Source organism: Xenopus laevis, chromosome 3L (genome assembly GCF_017654675.1).
Source record: "Xenopus laevis strain J_2021 chromosome 3L, Xenopus_laevis_v10.1, whole genome shotgun sequence".
Classification (NCBI taxonomy): Eukaryota; Metazoa; Chordata; class Amphibia; order Anura; family Pipidae; genus Xenopus; species Xenopus laevis.
The window spans coordinates 56,069,768-56,096,847 of NC_054375.1; the positions used below are offsets into that span (position 1 = coordinate 56,069,768).

At 40.7% G+C, this 27,080-nt stretch overlaps 1 protein-coding gene and 1 non-coding gene across 4 annotated transcripts in view; both read left to right on the forward strand.

Moving 5' to 3' along the window:
• Nucleotides 1-27,080, forward strand: part of utp20.L (UTP20 small subunit processome component L homeolog) — a 72,583-nt gene that overhangs the window by 29,731 nt on the left and 15,772 nt on the right. Inside the window, exons 26-49 of one of the 3 annotated variants that reach the window (XM_018252314.2) lie at nucleotides 82-248; nucleotides 558-766; nucleotides 6,976-7,119; nucleotides 7,454-7,533; nucleotides 8,073-8,299; nucleotides 8,394-8,538; nucleotides 9,597-9,684; nucleotides 9,803-9,946; nucleotides 16,133-16,186; nucleotides 16,928-17,080; nucleotides 17,424-17,579; nucleotides 18,419-18,559; nucleotides 18,927-19,064; nucleotides 20,209-20,348; nucleotides 20,742-20,824; nucleotides 20,944-21,248; nucleotides 21,613-21,752; nucleotides 22,310-22,466; nucleotides 23,098-23,196; nucleotides 23,398-23,565; nucleotides 23,668-23,834; nucleotides 24,349-24,496; nucleotides 24,589-24,705; nucleotides 26,236-26,406. In XM_018252314.2, coding sequence (XP_018107803.1) covers nucleotides 82-248; nucleotides 558-766; nucleotides 6,976-7,119; nucleotides 7,454-7,533; nucleotides 8,073-8,299; nucleotides 8,394-8,538; nucleotides 9,597-9,684; nucleotides 9,803-9,946; nucleotides 16,133-16,186; nucleotides 16,928-17,080; nucleotides 17,424-17,579; nucleotides 18,419-18,559; nucleotides 18,927-19,064; nucleotides 20,209-20,348; nucleotides 20,742-20,824; nucleotides 20,944-21,248; nucleotides 21,613-21,752; nucleotides 22,310-22,466; nucleotides 23,098-23,196; nucleotides 23,398-23,565; nucleotides 23,668-23,834; nucleotides 24,349-24,496; nucleotides 24,589-24,705; nucleotides 26,236-26,406 — 3,541 coding nt within the window. The remainder of the gene's footprint in view (nucleotides 1-81; nucleotides 249-557; nucleotides 767-6,975; nucleotides 7,120-7,453; nucleotides 7,534-8,072; nucleotides 8,300-8,393; nucleotides 8,539-9,596; nucleotides 9,685-9,802; nucleotides 9,947-16,132; nucleotides 16,187-16,927; nucleotides 17,081-17,423; nucleotides 17,580-18,418; nucleotides 18,560-18,926; nucleotides 19,065-20,208; nucleotides 20,349-20,741; nucleotides 20,825-20,943; nucleotides 21,249-21,612; nucleotides 21,753-22,309; nucleotides 22,467-23,097; nucleotides 23,197-23,397; nucleotides 23,566-23,667; nucleotides 23,835-24,348; nucleotides 24,497-24,588; nucleotides 24,706-26,235; nucleotides 26,407-27,080) is intronic. The other 2 variants (XM_041586262.1, XM_018252315.2) reach the window with 2 other exon arrangements.
• Nucleotides 11,993-12,097, forward strand: LOC121401762. Its single transcript, XR_005966490.1, has one exon. It is a non-coding gene; the product is annotated as a U6 spliceosomal RNA (small nuclear RNA).

Genomic DNA, 27,080 nt, shown 5'->3' on the forward strand with positions numbered 1-27,080 from the left:
ATAAAATACATAATAAATGTTTTTGTTTAGTCAATTATATTTTTAAACAGGAAACCACATGTCTATTTTCTGTCATTGCAGAATCCTATATGGCCGCATGAGAAGTAAAACTGGCAGCAAAACACAGGGCAAGTCAGCAGCAGGAACCCGCATGTCTATTGTTCTGAGGTTCTTAGCTGGATCACTGCCTGAGGAGATACGCATGTTCTTGGATCTCCTGTTTGAGCCAGTGAAACATCTAAAAGATGGTATGAAACTGTTTATATATCAGATAGTGGGCTACCTCTCTTGTTGTCAGAAGAATGCCATAGGAATGTTTTTGGATGACTGTATACCTTGTATTAGTCAACAAAAGATCTACGTGGGGGGATTTCATGCTAGAGATCCTGGTTCAATTCCTTGTGACACTGAATGTGTCTATCATGGCTGCCTTGATTTTTGTATAGACATTTGATTCCCATGTGAGATAAGCACTTTATAATAAAATTCCTTTTCTCTTTCTTTGTCTCCAAGGTTACTTTTTTGTATACTGTAATTCTGCACTTATTATTTTACAGGCCAATGTCTCGTGTCCGTAATACAAACTGTTGAAAATTTGGATCTCACTAAAGTTCTCCCTCTTGGGCGCCAGCACAGTTTACTGAGTAGTTTGGAGGTGGTTTTGAAACATCTTGGACATCTGATTAGTCCGTACTTACCTGAAATGTTACAGATATTACTGTGCATAACTGCTTCGGTATCTCACATTCTCGAGCAAAGGGAAAAGGTAATAAGCTTGTTTGGATTTTATTGCTGTATGATATGAAGTACAGAGCAATGGAATAAGTTATTTTACTAAATAATGCACCCCCTGTTGTAAATATCAGGATATTCAAAGTGCTTCGGGTTCCATGACCTGTGTTAAAGAACTTGGCCTTCGGCCTCCTGCTTTTATATTGTTATAATGACTTATAGTATACTTACTTTACATTAGGGGGTACGTTATTCCCTGTATAATACACAAGAGCCATGAATATCCTCTAAATTATATTCTTTTAAACTTAAAACTTGTAGTGATGTACTTTGTGGGAAACTTGAAACTTGTGCATTATATATATATATATATATATATATATATATAATATATATATATATATATATATATATATATATATATATATATATATATATATATATATATATATATATATATATATAATAAAAGGGCAGCCAAGTTTGGGAGTTTTACTTTGAAAGCAGCTAGTAAGTTGCAGGTAAAACGTATTCGTCCCTTTTATAAAATGTATAATTAAACCATAGAATTCTTAATGAATCAGATGAAAATTGAGCATAGGACTGGCCAGATATGGGATGACTTTGACGTAGTTGGCCAGCTTAAGTATATTGCAATATATGGACAAACAATCCCTGTTTTGTTTAAAGGGTAAGGCATTTTTCAGTAGCAGTATGCACAAAATGTCGCTGTCTTAAATATATTGATAATGGGTTGAGTGCAGAGGAATCTTGTATTTGTCTATATGTATTTTGTGGTCACACCCTCATTGCACCCCCGCCTAATGATTTTAAAAACTAGTGGTGAGCACAACTTTCCCCTGTTTGTTATATATATATATATATATATCTATATATATATATAAATGTAACCCTTGTTCAAATATGAGGATATTGGTCCCGTTGGAGATTCATGACTGTAAAAAAGCACTCATGTCATTATATGTTAATGGAATTATCATAAAGTAGATTAATAATGACAAGGGCCCAGTCCTCACCTATATTGCCATTACTTAGTCCCCAGCCCTCTTTTGTTCAAAGGAGTTATACTTTCCCAGGGAAGTTGTTTAGATAGGGAAAAGAATGTGTTCAATTTGCATATTATTACACAGTTTTCTCTGTCGTCTTAGGGGGACACAGGGACCGATGGGGTTAAGCTCCACCCTCCAGGAGGCAGGACACTTGGTAACAATTAATTAAGGGGCGTGCCGTGCTTGGCTTAACCCTGCACACAGTGCTAAACACTCAATTTTTCAAGTGTCCTGCTACCAGGAGGTCACTCCTATCCCACCAGAGACCAACCGTCCACATGGCAATGAAAGTACTGGGACTCATGGTGTCAACCATCGAAGCAGTTCCCTTTGCTCAAATCCACCTACGGGACTTACAAGCGAACATTTTGTCGTCCTGGAAAGGAGGTCCTCTGTCGCGAGTGATCAACCTCTCCCATGCGACAAGGGAGACTCTTCTGTGGTGGTTGAGGATGGACAACCTGGCCATAGGCCAATCCTGGGCGAGCCCAGAGTGGAGTGTAATTTCCACGGATGCGAGCCTCAAGGGCTGGGGGGCCACGTGGAACAACCTATCTGCACAAGGTCAATGGTCTCCCGAGGAGTCCAAACTTCACATCAACGTACTAGAATTGTGAGCAGTAAGACTAGCCCTATTCCATTGGTCACAACGCCTGCACCAAAAACCAGTTCGCATCCAAAGCGACAACGTCACAACAGTGGCGTACATAAATCGGCAGGGAGGAACACGCAGCAAAGCTGCACTAAAGGAAGCACAGGCAATACTGGGTTGGGCGGAATCCAACCAAGTACAATTGTCGGCCATTCACATCCCAGGGGTGGCCAACATAAAAGCAGACTTTCTCAGCCGAAATCACGTACATCCGGGCGAATGGGAACTTCATCCGGAGGCATTCATGGAGCTAGTAAACCTCTGGGGCTCCCCACAGATCGACCTCATGGCGTCCAGAGCCAATCGAAAGGTTCGCAGGTTCTTCGCTCGTTCCCGAGACGCAATGGCGGAGGGAGTGGACGCCATGACTCAGTCTTGGTCGTTCGACCTGGCATACGTCTTTCCGCCTCTTCCGATGTTACCTCGAGTCCTCAAGAAGATCAGGAGATCAACCATCACGGTAATTGTGGTAGCTCCCTTTTGGCCTCGAAGAACATGGTTCTCCGATCTGCAAGAGATGTCCGTAGAACAGCCGATCCGACTACAACACAGACCAGATCTGCTCAGTCAGGGTCCAGTGACACATCCCAATCCCGGACTGTTGGCTTTGACGGGATGGCTATTGAAGCATCCATCTGGCGAAGAAAAGGGATAGCAGAAGAAGTTATTTCAACTATGCTAAAAGCACGTAAACCCACATCTTCCAAGTCTTATCACAGAGTGTGGCGTTCCTATTACAGTTGGTGTGAAGAGCTCATCCTGTCCCCTCTGGAACTCAGCATACCTAGAGTGTTGTCCTTTTTACAGCGTGGTCTGCAGTTAGGTCTGAAGCTCAGTTCATTAAAAGTACAAGTATCTGCATTGTCTGTCCTTTTTCAACATCGTCTTGCAACAGAGGACTCCATCCGGACTTTTCTGCAAGGAGTGGCTCACGTCATTCCTCCATTTCAACCGCCCGTCGCGGGTTGGGATCTTAATCTCGTGCTCGAGGCTCTACTTGACCCTCCATTCAAACCCATGAGTTCTATTTCCGACACATGGCTCATTTACAAGACTGTGTTTCTAGTGGCAATTTTGTCAACCAGACGGGTGTCTGAACTGAGTGCACTATCCTGTGATCCGTCTTTTCTGGTGTTCCACAAGGACAAGGCAGTTTTGCGGACAGTTCCTTCGTTTCTACCCAAAGTTGTGTCTTCCTTCCACATCAATCAGGAAATCATAGTTCCATCACTATGTCCAGATCCAAATAATGACAAGGAACGACGTCTTCACAATTTAGACGTAGTCAGAGCACTTCGGTGGTACCTTGAACGGTCAAAGCCCTTTCGGAGATCTCAAACTCTTTTTGTTATTCCTTCCGGACCTTGTAAAGGTTTACCAGCATCGAAGACTACCATCGCCAGATGGATCAAACAAACCATCTGCCAAGCCTACCTGTCAAAAGGTAGAACACCACCTCAAGGTGTCAAGGCTCATTCCACGAGGGCAATGGGAGCCTCATCGGCATGGCGCAATGCTGCCTCATTGGATCAGATCTGCAAAGCAGCTACCTGGTCCTCTGTTCATACATTTACTAAATTCTACAGACTCGACAAAACTTCGTCGGCTGAGGCCTCCCTCGGTCGCAAGGTGTTGCAGTCTATCTTCCACTAAATCAGTTAAATTGGCTCGTCCCACCCTACTGTTTTTGGGACTGCTTTGTTAAGTCTCCATCGGTCCCTGTGTCCCCCTAAGACGACAGAGAAAACAGGATTTTTTGATACTCACCGTTAAATCTGTTTCTCTGTAGTCATAAGGGGGACACAGGGCTTCCCGCCCTAGGACGAGCCGTTGACCTGATGGTCGTGTCCACCATAATCCCTGGCTTTCATTCTGTCATACGTTATAGTTCAGTTATACTGGTTAAAAATTTTTTGGAACAAACTGAGTGTTTAGCACTGTGTGCGGGGTTAAGCCAAGCACGGCACGCCCCTTAATTAATTGTTACCAAGTGTCCTGCCTCCTGGAGGGTGGAGCTTAACCCCATCGGTCCCTGTGTCCCCTTATGACTACAGAGAAACAGATTTAACGGTGAGTATCAAAAAATCCTGTTTTAACAATCACTAAACTATTTGTAGTTGGTGTTTGCAGTCAATCGTAAACCTAGATTTGCATAATTTGAATGTGTTTAACTAGCAAGTAATCTAATCCCTTTTAATTGACGGAAACTTAAAATTAAAATAATTGTTTTCACATTAAAATATGAAATTACATCTGAATGAAACTAAGGAAATATGAAGTAACAAAAAAATGCCCATGGCCAGTAACACAATCAGCACTGGCTCAGATCAGTAATGAATCCAAACATCCCATTGGTTGCAACAGGCTTCTGGATCACTGCAAGCTTTGCCCATGTTACTAACTAATACTTTAAACATCCGTCGGATTCTTGTGGACAAGCTTTGCTGCAGTTGTAGAGTGCCACTCTTTTGCAGAACTGTGAAACCCCTTATTTTTTTGTGTGTTACCCGATTTTAGCCCCCTTCCCCCGGTCTCCCATGATTTTAAATTCCATGGTGTGAATGCGCAATAGCATTGAGTGATGTCATGGGGGGGGGGGTACATGTACATGGGTACAGTTCAGAGACTTCAGGTGATCATTTGCACGTGGCGTCACTTCCAGTCGAGTTTGCAGGGTAGCAGCAAATTTTCTCATGCCCAAGGGTCCCCTGAGTTACTAATTCTCCAGATTGACAGTGCTGGTTTAACGGGCCCTTGTCCTGTATATTCCTATACAATTAAAATCACAAAATGTTCTCTCCCACCTTGCAGCTAACACGCAGGCTCCATTTAGAAAAAAAAGTCTAACTTGATGAAATGTGTCTTTTTCAACTTAAATTACTATGCAACTGTAAAAAGGAGAATTAGAGGCGCTTCTCAGCTCTGCTTTTTTCCCTTGGCCAGCAAATGCTTCTTAGATTACAGACCCCATTTCAGTCTTTATTTACTTTCCAGATTCCTTCAGTTTAACCCCTACCTTTGTATTAATTTACATATCCAACAGGTACCTTATGCTGGCAGGGTCTAATGGTTAAATGATGCGTGTTCTGAACGTTTTGACACATATATATAGTTGTTGTCAGTGGGAACCACACTGCAGCCCTATGCCCTAGTACTAAACAAGACCATTAAGTGGGTCCTTTTATTGCCTTGAAGAGGACCTGATATTAACATTTATTCTTTTATTGTCCATTTCCTCCATTTAACCAGTGTGTTTCATCTTTACACAAACTATTATAAAACACCTTTATGTTACACTGTGTGTAATTCCTGTTCATAGAATCTCTAACTTGTTTTTACAACAGATTTGAAGACTCGGTAACCCTCAGATATTTGCCTGAAATGCCAAGCAGTCATTTGCAAAGTTCATTTATCGCTTCATTAGATGCCAGGGTGTTAGAAATCCTATAAAAGTAGATGACATTGGCTCCATCCAAGCTAATGATTATGGGATGTTTCCAGAGCACTTGTTTTAATGCTTAAGTAAAACCCTGACAAATTTTAACTTCAATAGCAAAGGTCCAAATCAGGTGTTGGCAGGTTTAATTAACACCTTCCTGTGGTGTTTATGATCTGAAATCTGTAACTTATTTACCAAGGGGCAGCTACAGCTTTGCTACCTGATAATCTAACTGCTTAATGTCCTGGGAATGTTATGTGCACCTGACAGAATGTAGCATTTGCCCAATCTGATATTAATCAGCACTTAACTTGATAGCTGAAGCTACCTTCCTACTAGCAAAGTAAATCCCAAGTGGGAGACGACCCTTCCGTAATTCAGAGCTTTCTCTATAATGGGTTTCTGGATAACTGATCCCATGCCTGTACAACAAACATCCTGTATACCAGGGCCCTAAGACACGGACCCAGTCATTGGTAGATTTTGGAGACAGTTAGTGGCTAGCTCATGTAATGTCAACAGTAATATTTGCATTAATGGACATTGCAGGTACAGGTATTGGGACCTGTTATCCAGAATGCTTGGGACCTGGGGTTTTCCTGATAATGGGTCTTTTTCATAATTTGGATCTTCATACCTTAAGTCTGCTAGAAAATCATGTAAACATTAAATAAACCCAATAATCTGGTTTTGCTTCCAATAAGGATTTATTATTTATTAGCTGGGATCAAGTACAAGGTACTGTTTTGTTATTACAGAGAAAAAGGAAATCATTTTTAAAAATTTGGATTATTTCATTATAATGGAGTCTATGGGTGATGGCCTTTCCGTAATTCAGAGCTTTCCAGATAACCCATACCTGTACAGTATGTGGTACGTATAGGATCCATTATCCAAAAAAGCCTTTCTCCAGAAAGCTCCGAATTACAGGAAGGCCATCTCCCATAGACTCTGTAATAATAAAAACGTACAATTTACTTAATCTCAGCTACAATAAAATTAATCCTTATTAGAGGCAAAACAATCCTATTGGGAATTTTAAATATTTAAATTATTAAATTTTATTTTTTTATTTTTTTTAGATACAGCTAAAGTTTATCAACCCACTAAAGAACTTGAGACGTCTAGGGGTCAAAAGAATTGGAGAATTCTTTACAGATTTTGAGATGTATCCTTTCTCTCCAGATGAGATTGATGCTGTATTTCATGCTGTTGTGTGGCCACAGGTAACTTAATTTATTTAATAGACACTAACGCAGGTATAAATAAATGCAGTCTAACTATTACAATCTGCAGTTAATCAGAGAAATGCATTATGCTTTTAATATTTGTGGAACCATATATTATGGTGATTTTTGATCACTGCAGTCCTTTCATAGAGACAACGATTTTTTTTTTTTTTTTTATTTTTAATTCACTTGGAATGGAAGTAAGCTATAGCAAACACAAGTAGCTGGCTATAGCATGGGAATGGAGAATTTTCTATAAAGTATAAAGTATGCGACAGTCCGTGTAGAATATAATCACTGATTTTGATATGATTTTATTTATATCTTGCAGATTAACAGACTTGCTGTTGAAAGTCAGTATTCTCCATCCCTTTTACTGAAACTTATCCATATATGGAGCAATAATACCAGGTAACATGTCCTTCCTACAGAGTGGGATTGTGAGGGATGTTTTTATCAAATGCTTCTATTGCACACACACAGATTAAAGTATATACTCCGCAAAAACACAATCATTATTTGCAGCTGCAATAGAAGAAAGATACATTTTTTTCTGCAATATTGCAATAGGGAGGCAATCAAGGTGGAGCATCATACACTGTACACCGCTATTACCCTTAGCAGAAGATGCAATTTGCATATCTACTGGAGGTTATTTGTATCAAAAGTTTGTAGAACAGGGGAGTTGCACTGCCAAATACTATGACATGAAAACTGTGTTTTATAAAGAATATAGGCATTCAATAGCCTCTACTGGGAATTCCAATCATGGAGCCATGGTTTGCCTTGGTCAAAATTAACTCAATTGGATGTCTTCATCATTCTCTGTGGGACAAACAAAAACTGAATATTTTACTTAAACTACTTCAATTCAATTTATGATCCATATTACCATATGTAATAATGACCTTTAATAAGTACTCTAACAACTCAGTTTGTTTTTTTAATAGGTTTTTCCCATTGCTTGGAAAACAAAAGCCGGGGCAGCCTGACTATGATGTACTTCTAAATGTGTTTGCCCTTCTCTCAACAAAGAACTTATCAGAGGCTACTGCAAGTCTGGTTATAGATGTGGCTGATAACCTTCTTAACAGTGTGGATTTTGAAGCTGCAGAGGACCTTTCCTGCTTGTTGGTGAATGATTGTGTTCTTCCTGATGTTGAAAACATAAATGATGGTATGAGCACTGAAAGAGCCATTGAGAGACAATTCGACCAAGATACTGGGAATAAAAATAAGCAAATATAAAATGTTATCTTTGTCCTTGCTAGAATCGCCCACTGATGGTGTGAGGTTGATCTACCCGCACATCTCTGCAATCCTCCAGTACCTCAATAAGAGTATGCTGAATGTGGACAAAATGAGAAAAAAGAAATTTAGTGCACAAGTGAGCAAAGAATTGAACATCCTGTCAAAGTAAGTATAAACAACTTAGGGTACAAATCCTCAATTTTCTCCTAAGAGCCGATATCTAAGTTCTCGTCAAGTCGTTGTTTACTGTGACATGTATTGCATTCAAAAATTCTTTCCCAGCATTGAGTACTGGTTATTGTAACGTGTAACTGTCAAAGGAAGCCGTTGTCTCCTTACAAAGCTATCAGTCTGTCTTAGCTCCCATTGTAGCCTCGTCCTGTGCAACATAGCAAATAAGAAAGGGACACATCAACCTTGTGTTTTTTTCTTATTTTAACATAAACCGCAAGTATAAAATATACTTTTATATACAGGTTTGGAAACCGTTATTCAGAAACAGGTTACCCAGAAAGCTCCAGATTACGGAATAGACATATCCTATAGACTCCATTGAAATCAAATAATTTAAAATTTAAAACATGATTTCCTTTTCCTCTGTAATAATTAACCAGTTCCTTGTATTTGATCCAAACCAAGATATAATTCATCCTTATTGGAAGCAAAACTAGCCTTCTGGGTTTATTTAATGTTTAAATGATTTTCTAGTAGACTTAAGATATGGAGATCCAAATTATGGACACAAGATCCCTTATCCAGAAAACCCCAGCTCCCAAGCATTCTGGATAACTGGTCCCATACTTGTAATATATATTTATGTTAACAGATTTAATCCCTTTGCAATCGTGTAATATGCAAAGATCGATGACAGGTTTTAACTTGTAAAAGGCATAGAGCAAATCCTTGCCATGAACTGCTTATCCGATGAGTCCCAACGGCAGAATTTTCCAGATTTACTTGAAATCAGGGGTACCTGGAACAGTGACTGGAGGGTCCAGATTGAAGGTTGGTGGGCCAGCATAAACACTCAGGATCGTACAATCCTCTGGTTTTTATGGCCAACTATAGAAGGCAATGGTGTAATGAAAGTTCATATAGGTTAAATGTTTTATATGACGTAAATTGAAATAGTCTTTTTTTCCTTTATGTTGATACTTAATTACATTCCTTTATGTTGATATTTAATTACGTTCATTTATGTTGATACTTAATCCCTTTTTTAGGATCAGCAAGTTTATTCAGGAAAAAGAACAAAGTACTGTGCTCATTGGGCTCCTCCTTTCCTACTTGCATAAAAGCAATATAGTTCAGGTATGTGTATCACCGGTGAAACATGAAAACTGTTACACAAATGGCTGTTAATCTGTTTCAATATTTTGAAATAAAAATATACATTTATTATTTGTTTTTGTTGTTGTTTTGAACTCAGGATACAGAGGTGGATATTCTGCAAACAACTCAGAATCTGTTAAGACACTGTACAAACCCTACAAGCTTTCTGAAGCCAATGGCAAAACTTTTTGCAGTTATTCAAAACAAATTATCCCGCCAGACTCTGTGCACGACATTTCAGGTACATTATCTTGCCTTTACTTTTTGACTTTAAAGAGGCTGTAATCGCTCAACGAGGCAGTGTGACATAAATGAACCAAGGTGCTGCATTTCTTTAGTTATCTGATAACTCATCATGCTCTTGTGTCTATCAAATAAGTTTGGTTATTCTGTACGTTAATATTGCAATTTTCAAAATGTGCATCTTTACCACAGATAATAATATCTGAGTTATTAGCTTAGGTGGTTTCTGTTTATTATTTCTCTTGCCTAGATTGGGGGACACAGGCACCATGGGGATAAAGATCCTGCAGCTGGAGAGCAGACACTAAACAGTTAAATGACTCCTCCTCCTGCTCTGGGCTTTATCCCCTGCCTACTTCCTGTTCTCCTCAGTTTTATTTTAGTGTCCTCAGAAGGAGGACTGACACTAGTGGCTCTGGAGCAAGTGGTTAGGATACTTTCCAAAAACCATGCCACACAGGGGCCAAGGTTCTCTTTCTAGAGCCCCTCCAGCCTAATGGTTATTTTTAATGCCCACTGCCTTCCCGCTCTACGGAGGTCTGCAGGCTAAGCTCCACTGATCCCTGGGGGTTCCGGTTCCCGCTCCACGGAGGCTGCACCGACCCATTACCACAGGGATCCACCTCGGGCACTTCAGGCTGGCATCAAGGGTAAGTAGTACACCCTCCATCAAAGGTAAGTAGTACACCCTCCAACTCACCCCAAATGGCTTCCTCAGGCAGTGGGGCCGAGGATCAGTTGGTGACCTTCTGTCTGCCTGCCAGCCACCCCACCCGCCTGCCTTACTGGCCATCCGCTGCCCCCCTACCACTTCTTTTCCCACCATATTCACCTTACTTTTGCTTCTCTCAGTCTCCTCGTGGCTTCCCTTGTCGAGAACTGATCTCGGCCGCCATCTTGTATCCCGCGGGATTTCGCGGCCGCCATCTTGGATCCCGCGGGATTTCGCGGCCGCCATCTTGGATCACGCGGGATTTCGCGGCCGCCATCTTGGATCACGCTGCACTTCGCGGCCGCCATCTTGGATCACGCGGGATTTCGTGGCAGCCATCTTGGATCGATGAGGTTGTAGCTGGCCATTCTTACAACCGCTTCTCTATCCGGTGCCATCTTCCTCCCCAGTCCCTTTTTTCACGGAATAAAGTGTACATCCTAAGACCTGTATGCCTCTTCTGACCTTGTCTAGGCATATTAGGTGGATACTAAAATTCTTCCCTTCCATAGCAAACCATTCCTGCCTAACACTAGTCAGTATTCCCTCCCTTCTGGAGAGGGGATTCCAAGATTATGGCAGGTACAGTGGAACATCACCCTGTTACGATGAATCATGGAGATACTAAAGCAAATAAATAAAAAAAAAAAAAAAAAAAAAAAGATTAAATAAATAATTATGCTGATCACTATTATCTTGGTCTGCACATTATTGTCCTATTTGCCTGTCTTATGGCAACTCGGGTTTCCAAATACTTCCACTGTCCCTGTTGAGGCCCACCCTTCCCCTGCGAGCAGCCCTTCGGCTATGGCTCTACTGTCCAGCTCAGTATCAGCTACGGCAAAACAATTGAGCTCGGACTCAGAATGGTACACGCCTTATCTCTCCTACTACAGAGTTTGGCATGGTTACCGGAGATTATGGATAGAGTCGTGGAATATCTATCTACTTCCCAAGGCGATCCTCCCCATGGTCAAAACACCATTCCCACTCCTCTCCAGATTCCATGGACAGCATGGAAGAATATTAAGGGAGAGAAGGGCAACTTATCAAGGGAGGACTCTGATCCAGACACTCCCTACCCTAAAGGGAGGTCGATGGACCCATACGGGCAGTCTTAGCATTAGTCCTTAGCATTCAGGACAACCCAGCCACTGCGGTTCATGGTAATCGACCGCTTCACATGGTTGACAATTCAAATGCCAAAGGAAATCCTCTTAGGTTTTCCAGACTAGGACCAGTTGGCAAAAATTGCCAAATCTCAATGGACAACACAGACCATAGGGTCCAGCTCTTCAGAGACTGTATAGACCTTGGTCTGCCCCTCCAGCAATGCTCGCTTCGGCAGCACGTATACAAAAATTGGAACAATGCAGAGATAAATGGCATGGCCTCTGCGCAAGGATGACACGCAATTGTGAAGTCTTCCATAAGGTGGAACCCCCTGGAATTACATTTTCCCGAACACCACCATCCTGGTGGCTAATGCGTCTGCCTTCTGAAATTCCCTTGATAATTAATAAGGGCTTCTGCAAGGCTATATTCACTGACCCAGTTACAGCCATCTTCATTACACCTGTATGGTTGGAGCTAGATGCCAAACATACTGGGTCAGATGTTTCACCACCAACCAACGTCTCTCAAAGGGCCGATGTGGTCACATATATAGATATATCGTGACACTGCCCTAGACACCGCTAAAATTATTGTGCTGATGCTTCTGGCACTCAGTTGTTACATGGTTAAGACCTGTTCAACAGACCTAACTTCTAGGATTCTGGGTCAGTCTGCGCCTTCCCAGGAAAACCACTTCTGAGCAAAGTTGGACCAGACTAGCGCTTAAGTGATGGGTTGCAAAAGCACTCTTCTGCAAACTTCTGTACCCATCGCTTCCACGTAGACAACCTTGTTCGTCCTTCTCGCCAAAGTCATGGCTCTTGAGCACAGATGGTAAACCCACAGCCGGCAGTTGGACCCTAATACTCCTTCTCACAGAGTTCTTCCTGGTCTTCGACCATGAACACTACTAGACTTGTCCAGGACAAATAACTACACCGCTGAAGGTGTACTCGCCTCTGAGGTCGTTCCTTAGGAGGCTGACTAAAGCACTTGGGAGGACTGAAAACATACTATTCAGAACCCCTGGGTCCTTCAACCCATACCTCAGGAATATCTAATATAAATTAAACCTTCAAGAGCACACGGCTCTGTCGATAACCTGGTCCAAAAGGTTGTGGGTTCATTTCCCACCTCTGCTAAAAACTCAGTTCCAGAGCAGCTCTTGTCCGCTCTGCTTAAGGTTCCCCGTTTCCAAGAGGGTATACTGACTTACTCCAGTCTCTTCATTGCCCCAGAAGGGACGGTTCCTATTGTCCAGTGCTGGACCTAAGGATGCCCACAAGTGCCACTTCAAAAAGGGGGAATCCATTCAGTCCCTAGAGGGGGGGGGTTTTATCTTGGAGATAGTTGACAGCAGAGGTGCCAGCCTCCATATTCCAATCCACAACCACAAGTGTTTTCTACCCTTCTGCATTGCAGTGAAGCATGGCAGTTCATGGCACTCCCCTTCAGACTGTCCTCTGCGCTTAGCGTATCACCAAGTCAAGACCGCGGGGTTGTCAAAGCCAAAGTAACACTGACTCTGCTTGGAAAACCTACCAGTCATGGAATGTCAGACCGACGGTTACACAACATACAGATCAGAAGAAGATCTAGAAGAAGTCCAGGCACTTCGGATCTCACCTCAATTCAACAGTCCATGGTACTGCAGACCCTGAGGAGCTGAATACTCAATACCAGTAACCTGCCCTCCCCCAACTCACAAAACGGAATACCTATGTCTAATCACGGACTGCTCAGTGGGGGACCTCCCATTCATAGACCAAGGTATCGACTCTCCATAGTCTTATCCCCACACTCGAGAAGGGGGTGCCCAGTCCCCCTGCGTGCTACAATGGGCACCATGGGAACAATGGTCTCATCGTTGCCACCGTTTTCATAGGCAACTGCACACAAGACCTCTTCAGCAGTTTAAGGTCCATTCAAGAGACAGAACCCTCATGACCTGGATAGAACATGCCAATCCCTGTCCAACTCAGGGCATCTCTACTGCAGTGGATTCAGCCTCAGAGATGGCTCTCTGGGAAGGCCTTCCCAGTTCAACAGTGGGTGGTCACGGCCATAGATGCAAGTATCCACAGTGAGGGAGACGCCATTTGGCTCCAACACAGTACAGGGTTAATGGAACAGGACAGAACAGTCTCTTCAGATCATTATCTTGAAACTCAGCTCCTTCTTCCTCTTAATAAAGCACTGGACGGACCTCCTAAAAGGTCAACCTGCTAGGATGCAATTTGAGATTGTGCTGGCGGTTGCATATGTAAATCTTGGAGTGGGCTGAGAGGACCATACCCACCAGCCCCACAGTATACATCCCAGAGGGAACATCAGGATAGTGAACTTCCTCCGCAATGAGATATGGATCGCTGCGAGGGGAGCCTCCATACAGTGGTCGCTCGATCGTAGAACAATGGGTAATACCCTAAGTGGTTCTAATGGTGACCAGGTATCTACCCAGCGTATTGCACAAGTCAGGGATCCTCTTGCGGTGGACACTCTCATAGCTCCTTGGCCATACAAACTTACCCACGTGTTTTCCCTGCTCATCCAGCTTCCAAGAGTCTTCAAATGAATGAAGGAACAGACTAACACCGTCTGGGAGGCACAATTTTTGCCACAAAGGGCATGGTTCACAGAGCTCAGCCTGTTGGCTGACGCACCTTCCACTTCCAGTTCGAGTCGTTCAAGGTCCAATCATCCACCCAAAATTCACCTCGGTTGACTTAACAACGTGGCCCATGAAGCCCTTATCCTGACTACCTCAGGTGGTCCCCAGTCTATCATGCCAGCTACGCCAAGAGCTCAAAAGCTGATATCAGCAGGGATTTACCACCAGAGACGAAAATCGTTATCACTGGCGTGTACACATTCACAGGGAACTCTACAATTTTGTATCAGATAGCCATCCTTCAAACATCAGGACCTCTACAGGGTGCCATATGACTGGCTCTGCCATACATACAGCCAAGGGGACCTTAACTAGTCCTGTAATAGCTCCTAGAGGATCCCTTGACCCCCTAGATTCCATCCCTTGGTGATCTTGACAGAAAAAGGGGTCCATCTGGCGGGTTTTCCTCCTTCAGAAGGGTTTCGGAACTGATGGCTCGTCTTCCAAGGCCAACACATCATCTTCATGCTGATAATGCGGTACTGCGACCAATCAGGAAGCTCTTCCAAACTGGCTTCAGATTCCATTGAATCAGTATCTTTTGGTTCCTTCCATCTCTCTGAAACCCAAGACCAGCCAACACATCATCTTCATGCTGATAACGTGGTACTGCGACCATTCAGGAAATTCTTCCAAGCTGGCTTCCAATTCCATTGAATCAGTAACTTTTGGTTCCCTCCATCTCTTCGGAACCCACAACCTTTTAAGAGAAAGAACTGAACAATCTGGATGTAGTCTACACACTGGATTACTCCAGTGAGAAGCACAACTTTTGATGAGCTCTCTGCTTCTCCCTAATGGCCACAAGAGGGGCCATTGGTCTCCATGTTGGTAAATGCCAAATGGATTAGATTTTCCAGCCTATGCGATTACAGGTAAAACAGCACCGTTTCGAGTTCGGCTCATGCCACACCTGAAGTCAGTACTTCATCAAGCGTCAGGAAAGACTATACCTTCAAAGGTGACAGAATTCTCACACAGCCCTCAGCCGAGGCTAGTTTTGGGAGAAAAGTGTGTCAGGATGTGGTTTTCTGAATACAAATAAGGTAGATGTCCCACCCTCATGGGTAGCTTTGGGACGTCCCCATGGTGCCTGTGTCCCCCAATCTAGGCAAGAGAAAGAGGGATTTTTGTACTTACCGTTAAATCCTTTTCTCTTCGCCTACATTGGGGGACACAGGCCTTCCCTCCCTGGTTATATGATTCTATTCTATGCTATGTAACACGTACCTGTTCACTACCGTTGTTCAACTATGCACTCTGGGGTGAGACTCCTCCTCTCATTAGGGTTCCTTATACATACTTGTCCTTCCTTCTTCGGTGTCAAAACTGAGGAGAACAGGAAGTAGGCAGGGGATAAAGCCCAGAGCAGGAGGAGGAGTCATTTAACTGTTTAGTGTCTGCTCTCCAGCTGCAGGATCTTTATCCCCATGGTGCCTGTGTCCCCCAATGTAGGCGAAGAGAAAAGGATTTAACGGTAAGTACAAAAATCCCTCTTTTGCAAAGCTTAATTTGACTAGTTAGTACTGTTCAGTAAGAAAATATTAATTTATAAGACCCTTTTATAGGTGCACCTACCATTATTAATAACGTGTGGGATATATCTCTGAAATAATGCTCATTGTGCTTTGTTAAAACAGAATATATTGAAATCATGATGGTAATATGTTGCATTTGTTTTGTAGGTTTTGTCAGAACTGGATCCCTCATTGGAGTATATCACAGATATTGGCGCTAAGGTTGGTGAATTCCATTGATACCTTTACATATGCTAAAAAGGTCTCAAAATCGTTGAAGCCATTTTCTACTTAGCTTTAGGAAGTGAAAAGGATATTACTCCCCCGTTTATAATGCCTATACAGTATACAAGTTTAATAGAGCTGTACTATTGTCTAACATGGTTTAGAATAGATTTTAATATAAGAATGTATTAAAAATTTAGGTGCTCTTGCTCAGCTTACCTCTTCTTCTTCTCATTGCAAAATGAGTTAGATGAATGTAATGTAAGTCTGTTAGGCCTGTAGTACATGTAGTGTTTAGATTATATCACAGTGGTGATTTTAAGAACTCTAGAGGTTTACAACATCCATTTCTGCCTGCAGTTGTTTCTTATTCATAGCAACGCCAAATGCTCTCCCTATGGCAGAGGAGCCGTCAGGTGGAAATCATTTGAGGATGTCATACTTGATGTTTCCAAGTGCTTTCTACTTGACAGCAGTATCATTTTATCATATAAAAAATCTATTTCTATTCGTCGATCAGCTTGCAGATGTTTAGTATTCAATTTTATTCAGGCCAATAAACACTTCCATCAGAATTTATACTGCTAAAAGTTCCACTTTTTTGGTTGTTGTTGCCACTGCAGTGTACCTGGTAGAAATGTCTATAATTCTCCCATTGTGCTGTTGCCTGTGTCTTGTATTAGAGGTAAACATATAAATGGGTTAAACTTTTTATTCCATTTTTTTTAATTTTACTAGCTGAATGCATTTGACAAGAGACATTTGGATGATATTCACTTTGATGTGCGGATACCAGCTTTCCAAAAAGCCGCTGCTCATATAAAGGAGATGAAAAAGCTGGATATGAACTATATCATTCCCCTTATGTACAACTGCTTCCATACCATACAGGTAACATTGTGTTACATTGCTGTGCAAAAACACGAACACTGCTTAGCTATCAAAATAATTGTGATTATTTCATAATTTGTCATGTATTTTAATTGAGGGACAACTTTTTTTTTTTCTTTCAATGCTATTTGGTTGTTAATACAGTTGCTTTAAGGGTGGTTTTGGCTGGTTATCAGAATCATCTTCATGAGAATGGCTGCCCAAATATACACTAATAATCCTTTTTGCAAATATGCTTATATTATAAGAATCTAACTGTTTGCATATAGTCTTTGGTTCCTTTTCATGCTTTTTTATACTAATTTCTTTGCCTAATTGATATCGGAATGCGTTTTTTTTGAAGATTGGAGAAATGTCTCTGAGTGACAATGCCAGCCTGTGCCTTACTGGCATAATGACACAGCTTGCAGCAGTGGAACACGAAGAGACTGAATTCAGAGAGATAGTGCAGCGCACTTTGCTGCAGAGTGTGAAAACAGGGTTGAGAAGCAAAGTAGAGGTGAGTAAGCTGCTAGGAACCCTAGTTGTATAAACAAAGAATAATGTTTAAATCAAATACAATAAAGTCAAAAATGCCTTTAGCAAATTTGAATTTACTGTTGAAATTTCTTTGAAAAAGGGTAATTGAAATGAGGTTCATTATTACATAATTGATTCTAAATGGTATCAAGGATTGTGGATTTTAGACATAATTTCTGTTCATGAATCCTTTGTTTAGTCAAGTGTGTGTGATCATTCAACCATGGAGTCTTTGCTCAAGGATTCACCCCTTATAATATTTTATATTGTGTGTTTATTTCTGACTTTATTGTGTTTTGAATTCTGTCTGATATTTTAACCAAGCGTATCCAACTTGCAGGTACACAATTGTTGTTAAATTACAGTGCTTGGTTGTGAATATACCTACACATTTATTTACATTGTTGGTGTTGATTCTTATTGTATTGAAAGGGGGATAAACTTGCAGCGGTAGTAAGACAGTAGTAAAAGTTGCTAACACAGAATGTTAGCCAAAAAATCATTGAAACCTTTATTACCTTTCACCATGACCTTCATGGGGTCCTCACAGTATGAGAAGTGCTGATATACACATTTCCTCAAGCATAAATTGACATTTGTATTTCTCATTCTGAATTCATGCCAGGATGGGTATTCATGGATAATTGTTCATCACAATACCCAGGGCCAATACATTTCCACTTTTTCCACTTTTTAGCTGTTGAGTTAGATGTCATATTATAAGAAATATTGTTGCTTTTCGGTATATTATCTACTTGTTTAGACCAATTCTCAACATGGTTTGATCAATCTGCTGATAAATATATTTTTGTGTCTTAGCATATTCAGCAGGACTACACAACATTGCTTTCTAACTTGATCCGGACCTTTCCCAAACATCCAGAGTTTGCAGACTTGGTTCAACTTACAGACTACAATGACCCAGAAATGGACTTCTTTGAGAATATGAAACACATTCAGGTAAACGTTGTACTTCTTTGATTTTCAGCAAGAATTCTCATCTCTATGGCCAGCAGTGGCGTCTTTATTTTTTAAAGAAGATTTACAAGGATGCTGATTCAAAGGAACAGTATGGACTAAGTATTATAACATGGAAGCCTGCAGTAATGAAAACTTATAAATATGCAGAAAAAATATAAACCAGTAAATAACTTTATACAATATATATTCGCTGAATGGCTCATACTTTTGATTTCCTCTATTCTGGCACCATCATAGACAAGTAACTGCTTTGTTTTGATTGGTTCCTAGAGTAAAATAATCAATACAAACTTTGGGCATTTATTAGGAAACATGGTGTTCTGAATCATTTATATTTTCTTTAAAGATTCATAGACGAGCAAGAGCTTTGCGGAAATTAGCAAAGAAACTTGTGGAGGAGAACGTGCTTTTATCCTCTAAATCCCTCCAGAACTACATCATGCCATATGCTACCACAACTCTCTTTGATGAAAAGATGCAAAAGGTAAGAAATGGACTGCATGTTACTTGCTCTCTAACCTGAATAATAGGCTTATTGGTTCTGTGGTGCCCCTGTTTCTCAGTACTTTGATTCAGCCTCAACTTATGTGTAGCACAACCGAATGACTTGAATTTAGCTCATGCATGTCATCAGCTGAGCTGGAATTGTACAGGACCAGGCTTCCACATTTTATAGTCATGGGTCGCGTGGGTTAATCAGCTGGAGATCCCAAATCTGGTCCAAATCTGTGCGGCCAACATTATTTGTGTTTTTTCTGAAGATCTCAGGAGGGCTCCGCAAATACCAAATATATTTTCCCACCATTTACAGTTCCATGGACATGTCCCATTCTAGCCCTGCCATGAATCTTGAGAGGTACCGTATATACTATGAGGTACCTAATTTTACCTACGAAAACTGGGAAAACGTATTGACTCGAGTATAAGCCTAGACACAACTACAGCCCTGTCTCCCAGCAGTGCACATTCCGCCAAAGCGACCCCCCCCAGCGATCAACCGGACTTCTTTGCAAAGTTGATGGTGACAGAGAATTGCCAAACGGATTACTGTGTGCATTGTCCCACTGTCCCACTACCATGTGCAGAGGGTGCTGTGTGATATTGCCATCACTGTTAATCTTTCGTATAACCAACAGAGGGCACTGTGTGATATTGCCATCACTGTTAATCCTTCATATAACCAACAGAGGGTGCTGTGTGATATTGCAGTCACTGTTATTCTTTCATATAACCAACAGAGGGCGCTGTGTGATATTGCAGTCTCTCCCCAAGCGAACTGTTGGTATAGGAATGATTAAAAGTGACTGCAATCTCAGCTACTGCCCACTGACTCGAGTATAAGCCGAGGTAGACTTTTTCAGCACATTTTGGATACCGAAAAACTCTGCTTATACTCGAATATATACGGTAAATATAAAATTACCACAAAATAAGGTTTTAAAAAGTTTTTTCCATTGCCCCCTTAGAGCTGTTGCCCTACACCTGGGCCTCTTTGTACTTTATGGTAAATACACCTATGTCCACTGAAGAGTCTGAGCAGAATTTTACTTACATATGTCTTAAATGATATAACAGTGCCGTTTATAAGTTTCCCTGTTTTTAAACATGTCTCCATATTTGATTTGTAGTATGAGCATATGATCAATGCATCTGTGGACATGGTAGGCGCTGTGTGTAAACACCTGTCTTGGTCGGCATACATGTATCACTTGAAATATTTCATCCACGTCCTTCAGACTGGGCAAATCAGCCAGAAGCTGGGTGTCAGGTAATGCACGCTATATTGATCTTTAGTTGGATGTTCATGACTTATAGCTTCATACAGGCAATTTATTCATGTATATTTATATTTTTTAAGCACCTGTAGTTTAATATTAAGATGTAAACACAAACAAATCTGTGACAAAAATAAGAACACAATAATTGAAAAGCATGTAGAGATTGTTAATATTTTGCAAACTGAATGTGCCAAGTGGTCAATATTGAAATCAATGGTTTGGTTAGGCATGGAGCCATCTTACTACTGTCAAGTACCAAGATCTATGAGGACTACACCCATTTTAGCAGAGCAAGGCTTATGGAGGAGCTCTGAATAGCCATAACTCACCTGTCTTTGTAGTTACAGATAGATTACTCACATTTTCTTATTATTTTCAAACAGCTTGTTAGTGACAGTGCTTGACGCATTTCACTTTGATCACAGTACACTGGAAAAGCATCTGCAAGCAGCAGAAACTGAAGAAAGTAAGTCAAATTAGAGGGACCAAATAACATTAACAGGTTATAATAAACAGCTATGTACATTTTTAATACATTAAATCGGGTTTCATAAATCTCCAATGTAAAGTGTTTTTTTTATGTTGTGGTTGAAGGTAAAATGGACACTGACCAACTAGAAGAGGAGGAAGAACCAATGGATTTACAGCAAGAGGAGGAGGAGGAAGAAGAGGAAAAGGGTGTTCTGGAAATATCCAATGTGGATGGTGAAAAGGCAACAAATGTGATAAGCGAGAATCCCTCTGAAGAACACAAAAAAAGTAAAAAAACAAACATCGCGTTTAATTCTCTACCAAAGAGCAAGGAAGAAATTGCTTCTCTTATCCAACATATTCAGGAGACAGTGAAGGCTAATATTATACCAAGGCTACAGAAATGTCTCGATGCAAAGGTAAGATTTCGGTTTAAGTAACTATCCCTGCTAGAGTATGTTTAAGAAGGTTCTAAATCCTGAGTGTTGATGTTGGTTAAATAATTGATTAAGAGACAATGTACTGTATTAAATTACAAAGAAACTTAAATTATTGATTGGTGCCAGTTTTGGTAGATGTTTGTGCTAGCAAAAAATGCTAACTGCCCAAAACCCCCCACACAGCTTTATAAATGGGGAAGGGTTCGATTTTTTCACAGGTATGATCCTAGTACACTGATTTAAATGCTGGGGGGTATTGTGCTGGCTTAGCTGGAATATTTTTGTAATCGTATATGTTTCTGAGCCAGCTATTTGTAGTTGCAATGAACAATTATTTTTGTAGGTCAAAAGAGATGAAGAGCACAAGTCTGTGAAATCAAAGGCAGTGAATGAGGAGGAAGTTGTTCGGGTGCCAATTGCCTTTGCTATGATAAAACTCATGCAGACATTGCCACAAGAGGTTATGGAATTGAATTTACCAAGGTAAAATTACCAATTCTTTATTGGATTTAACTGTTTCGAGATTCATCATTTGTATTTTTTCATTTTGTTTTTTTGTAGAATATTCAAAAGGCATACTGGGGCCTTAATACCCATTTTCTACTTATAGATTCACTAAAAAAAATATAGCATAGTAAATCTGACAATGCTTCCTCCCCTCCTGAGGATGACCTGAGTATGGCTTGTGTTGGATGGGATGTTCCTTATGTACTTAAATGTTTGTATAGCCAAAGCTTCTGACTAGCATTTAGTGCCCTGTCCCCTACTCTCCTTGTAAATTTTGATGGAACAAATGACATAGTGGATTTTTTTAAATGAGCCTAATATTAGCAGTAGCTACCCCCCAAGTTTACCCACAGCCTGTACAGAGGGACTTTAAAAAACTGTCATCATAGGGATTTCGTTGTACTATGCAGATTGCAAGCACTGAGTCTCTTTAATTCAACGTTTTATATTCTATGGGGTTTTTTGTTGACTTAATTCCTGTATAATCATTTCTGTATTAGTGAATTGTCCTGACTGACTGGTTTTGCTTGCAGCATTCTGCTCAAGATCTGCGTTTTTTTGAGGAACAGAGCACAGGAAATCCGTGATGTTGCTCGTAACACACTCATTAAAATCATGGAGACCATTGGTGCTCGGTACCTGCACTATGTACTGAGAGAGATGCAAGCTGTGCTTGTAAAAGGTTACCAGGTAACTAACCTGCGCAAGAAGCAGCACATTTACTAGCTGTAAACTTAAGGAACCCCTTTACGTTATACCTGCTATTGACCAGATTTAAAGTATTGAGCCCCTCTCTTTCCCATGTACACCCCATATTTCCACAAGGCTTCAATGCACAATCCTAGGTCCTTCATCTTAATAACTCAGGGACTGTGATTACAGTATCCCTTTAATTTCATTGTGTCCCTTGAGATAACTACCTTAAAATAGGCCATACTTTGGTCCTTGTTTTAAATTGTAATTGGTGTTCTGCACTGCGTTAAACCTTATTTCTCATTGTTAGGGTTTACTATGTACCATAGCAACCAGCCAGTTACTTTGGCAGACGTAAAAATCTCTAGGGGATGTCCCAAAGAGAAAGATTAGTTATAGAAATAAAAATTTTTCTAAAAAAAAATGAACTTCAAATTGGTTGCTATAGTAAGGCAAACAAATAAAAAATTAGACATGACTATTTGCCAAAGTGTTAGAATATTCGTGTCTACAATGTTAATGCAAATGCTCACTTTACTTTTAAGTGTTTTCAAAATGACTGCTTCCTATATTATACCTTATTTGCAAACAGTTATATCTTATTGATCCATTGGTTTTCTTATATTAGGTCCATGTTCTGACCTTTACTGTCAATCTGCTGTTGAAAGGGCTGACTAATAGTCTAAAGAATGGAGATTTGGACGGCTGCTTGGAAACTCTGGTCCAGGTAAATAGAACAGACTTTTAATCGAGTGTACTTTGTGTTAAATGGCACAGTCTGAAGTAAAGAGTGAATGTATATAAATGCACTTCTTCTTTGATTCTGCTATATGTGTAAAGCCTGTATCTTTCTATAGCTGCCATCAAGATTTCACCTTTTTATTTTTATAATGCTGTAGTATATTCCTTTTTTTCTCCCCAAAAAAAGATTTTCAATCAAGAATTGTTTGGCAATATCGCAGAAGAAAAAGAAGTTAAGGGGATTGTTTCCAAAGTAATGGAAGCACGAAGCAGTAAAAGCTATGACTCATATGAACTTCTTGCTCAGTTTGTCGGAAAAGATCAGGTGGTGAAGCTAATTGTGCCCTTGAAAGAGGTGAATATACTGTAGAGAAAGAAATCATATGTTTTTATACTTTGTGACTTTTCATTAGATAACTATATAATTTTTTGTGTGGGTATGTGTTTCCATCTTTAGGTTTTGGAGGTGACTACAAGCCTGAAGGTGTCACGTAAAGTGCACGAAGCTTTTCGCCGGATTGTTTTTGGTTTAATTGCCAACACAGAAATGACTGCCCAGCCTGTTCTATTACTCAGCTATGGCCTCATTAGTGAAAATCTTCCACTAATAACTGAAAAAGAGAAGTAAGTGCCTTGTATTGTGTGGAATTATTCTGAAGTATCTTTCATATTAGTTGTTACAAAGGCAACTTTATATGGAATAAATTATGATGGGATTGTTTACAAAAGAGTTTTCACTGTAATGCAGTTGTTTATTGTTTTTGCTGATCTCATGCGCAACTTCTGCAAATAGCACTTAATGTATCAGCCTTTATAGGGCATTAAAGAGATGGAATTTGCCAAAATTTGATTGTTTCAATAAGACAAAATGGACAGTAATCTCAATGCAATTTTTTTTTTATTCTACTGTAGATAGGTGGGATTATTTTCTAAGGGTGCACTAGTGCAGTTAATCAGATCTTTGCTGCTCTTACCTAACTAGTGGTAGACTGATCAAAGCTAATTGATGATAGATTGCTATGGTGTACTGAACAGTCTGCACCCAGTTATTGTATTGTTATTGTGGATGACTGCTCCTGTCCTATATTCTGTCACTAAGTATATAAAAGAAATACATTTCCCATTGCTTTCCCTTCAGAAATAGGCGTGCAGCAGTGCTTCCACCAGATCCACGCCTTCAACCCAAGAGCTGTTTGTTAATTGAGCCACCTTTACCTCGAGGAGGGCTTAAAGCCGCTGTTTGCAGCAAGACCAACTTGCATATCCTTGTGGAGACTGGACTTCGGGTTTGTAATGGTTGCTAAAAAAATATATGTGTGTCATGTTACTGGTGGGTAAAGTCTCTTAAGTGAGTAATAATTGCAAATTAATATTTCAGTTGCTGCACATGAGTTTGAAGAAATCCAAGGTGAATTCTTCACAAGAGCATGCATTAGAAATGCTGGATCCATTTGTGACAACCCTAATTGGCTGTTTGCAGTCAATGGATGTAAAGGTAATAACATAAAGCTAAGGATCACCTCTATTCTCCCATCTGCGTTGGTAAAGCTAGCCATGCCCATTAAGATCCCCTTGTTTACAAGCGTTGCCAGACAAGTTGATCTTTGCCTGATATGGCTGCTCAGAAGGCATGCCAGTCGCTCTGTTTTTACCAAGTGATGAGATAACATTAGGTTCTATTGTGATCTTTACTCCTAATGGGATTTTTTAGCCAGCTCAATTGTTATCAGTTCGAATTCTGTCCATATATGGGTCATTGAGGATGTAATTTTGGCCCCATACACAAGCCAATAAGCTTTCTACTCTGTTAAAAGTAGCCTAGTTAGCAAACAGCATTGGCTCATGTGCGACCCGATTTCCAAACAGTCCGTAAATGTCTCTCTAAGGGAAATGGAAAACAGGGCTATTTTGGGATATTTCCAATGCCAAATTTGCCCCCCTTGTCTATTACAGACATTCTATAAAACAAGTTTGTATGATCATTCCTCATGCTATAACCACTTGGAAACAAGAAACAACAAATGCTATTTATGAGACACCTGAATTTGCCCTGTGTGGTGTTGCCCTAAGGAACAGTAACCCCGAATAATCAAGTCCCTGCTGGGAAAAAGTGTGTGCTTCTTCCAGAACTCTAAGAGCCATTGCACACAAGGTGAATATTAGCCCAATAAAAGTCACCCCTTTATTTCCTGCAGTGGAAAATTACAAAAAAAAAATTGTGCATGCTCTGGTTAGGATTACCCTAATAAATAAGCCATTGGGGCTGCTGTTCAGTAGGAACAGTAAGGCCCACATTTACAAAAAAGTGAGTAATAAAAAGCCTAAAGTTCAGGCACTCCCACCCAGCCTGTAGCTTCCTTTTTAAGCGCAAAGCATATGCCACTCCCCTGTTGTCAAACACCACCCTTTTCCCTATATTCCTTAGGTTCTCATATAATTTACTATGCCTGCATTCATCTGCTCTACATCAAATAATTATTTTATTTCATTCTCTGCATTAAATATAAAAGTTTACATATTTGTACATTCCACTGTTCTTGTCTATCCTTTCTGAATGTTGTTTTTTTCCCCATGCACACTGTTATAAACAATAAAAACAACCTGGGCAACTGCATATGGGTTCTGCGGGAAATGCGTTTGTGGGGAAGCCACGTATCTGGTTTTTACTGAAGGACCCAAGCCCTAATCCCACCCTGTGACCCATTTGTCTGTTCATTATTTTGTGGAACTTCAGTAGATATGTTTGTTTGCTAGTACACACATTGAGCAATGTACTGTATGGCTGAAGCTTTAGCAGCGAAAGCGCTGAACTTACTGAAGAAATAGGTGTTTGTCACAGCACTATAACATACGTGCTCTGCTCAAATCTATGTTTTGTATGTTTCTGTATGTGAATCCGCATTCTGGGATGCACCTGCACATCAGGGGGAGTTCAGATTAGTTAATACCTATTGGTACAGCTATTCTTTCAGTAGCAGCTGAGAATACATAAACTGTTTCAATATGCGCATTTGGTTATTTGCAGGTTATCACTGGAGCTTTGCAGTCTTTCATCTGGATCCTAAAGTTTCCTTTGCCTTCCCTTAAAACCAACACAGAGGCACTGATCAAACAGCTCTTTCTGCTGCTGAAGGATTACGCAAAAGCTGGAGTAGCCAAAGGGCAGAATTTCCACTTAGTTGTTAACTGTTTCAAGGTGAAAATTAAATATTTTTTTTTGTTTTGGAATATTGGTAGAAATGTTCTGATTCTTCTAATCCCACTTGACAAACCAACAGCCCTGCCCATAGACTCCTTTTTGAACAGCAGATCAGTAGCAGCCATTTACTTACACAAGTGCAGTAACGGGGGCAACCATCTCCCGTGCACTACCACCGACCTTTAGTGTGGGGGAAAGTCTCCAGTAAAGCACACCAGGCAGGGAGTTGTAGTTCAATCATGTTCTCTTTATTGTCACGGCCTTCATTAGAACAGCAGCACATTCACAGTGCCTTTTGCAGAACATTGCTAGGGGGACACATGCTCGCAGGCACCCCTCTTGGGTCCTGGCCGGCTCAATTCGGACCTAGCCTTCCCTCTTAAACCCTGGCTGTCGGGATTCCCGCTGGGAACACTATGCCCACTCACTTCTAGTTGGGGGCCATAGTTGCTTATGCTAGTTACCTCTCTAACTTACCCTTCCTACAGCGTACTATTTCACCTCTAGGCCTCACACTACCTGGGCTCAGTTCCTCTGCCAGGATTTGACTTTACTGCTGCAGAGCCCATTGCTCATCTTGCTTCCCATAATGCATCTCTAATATCATTTCCTGAAACCTTCCCTTATATAACTTACTATTCTCCACCCACTAGAGCCCTTCTGTTATTCTC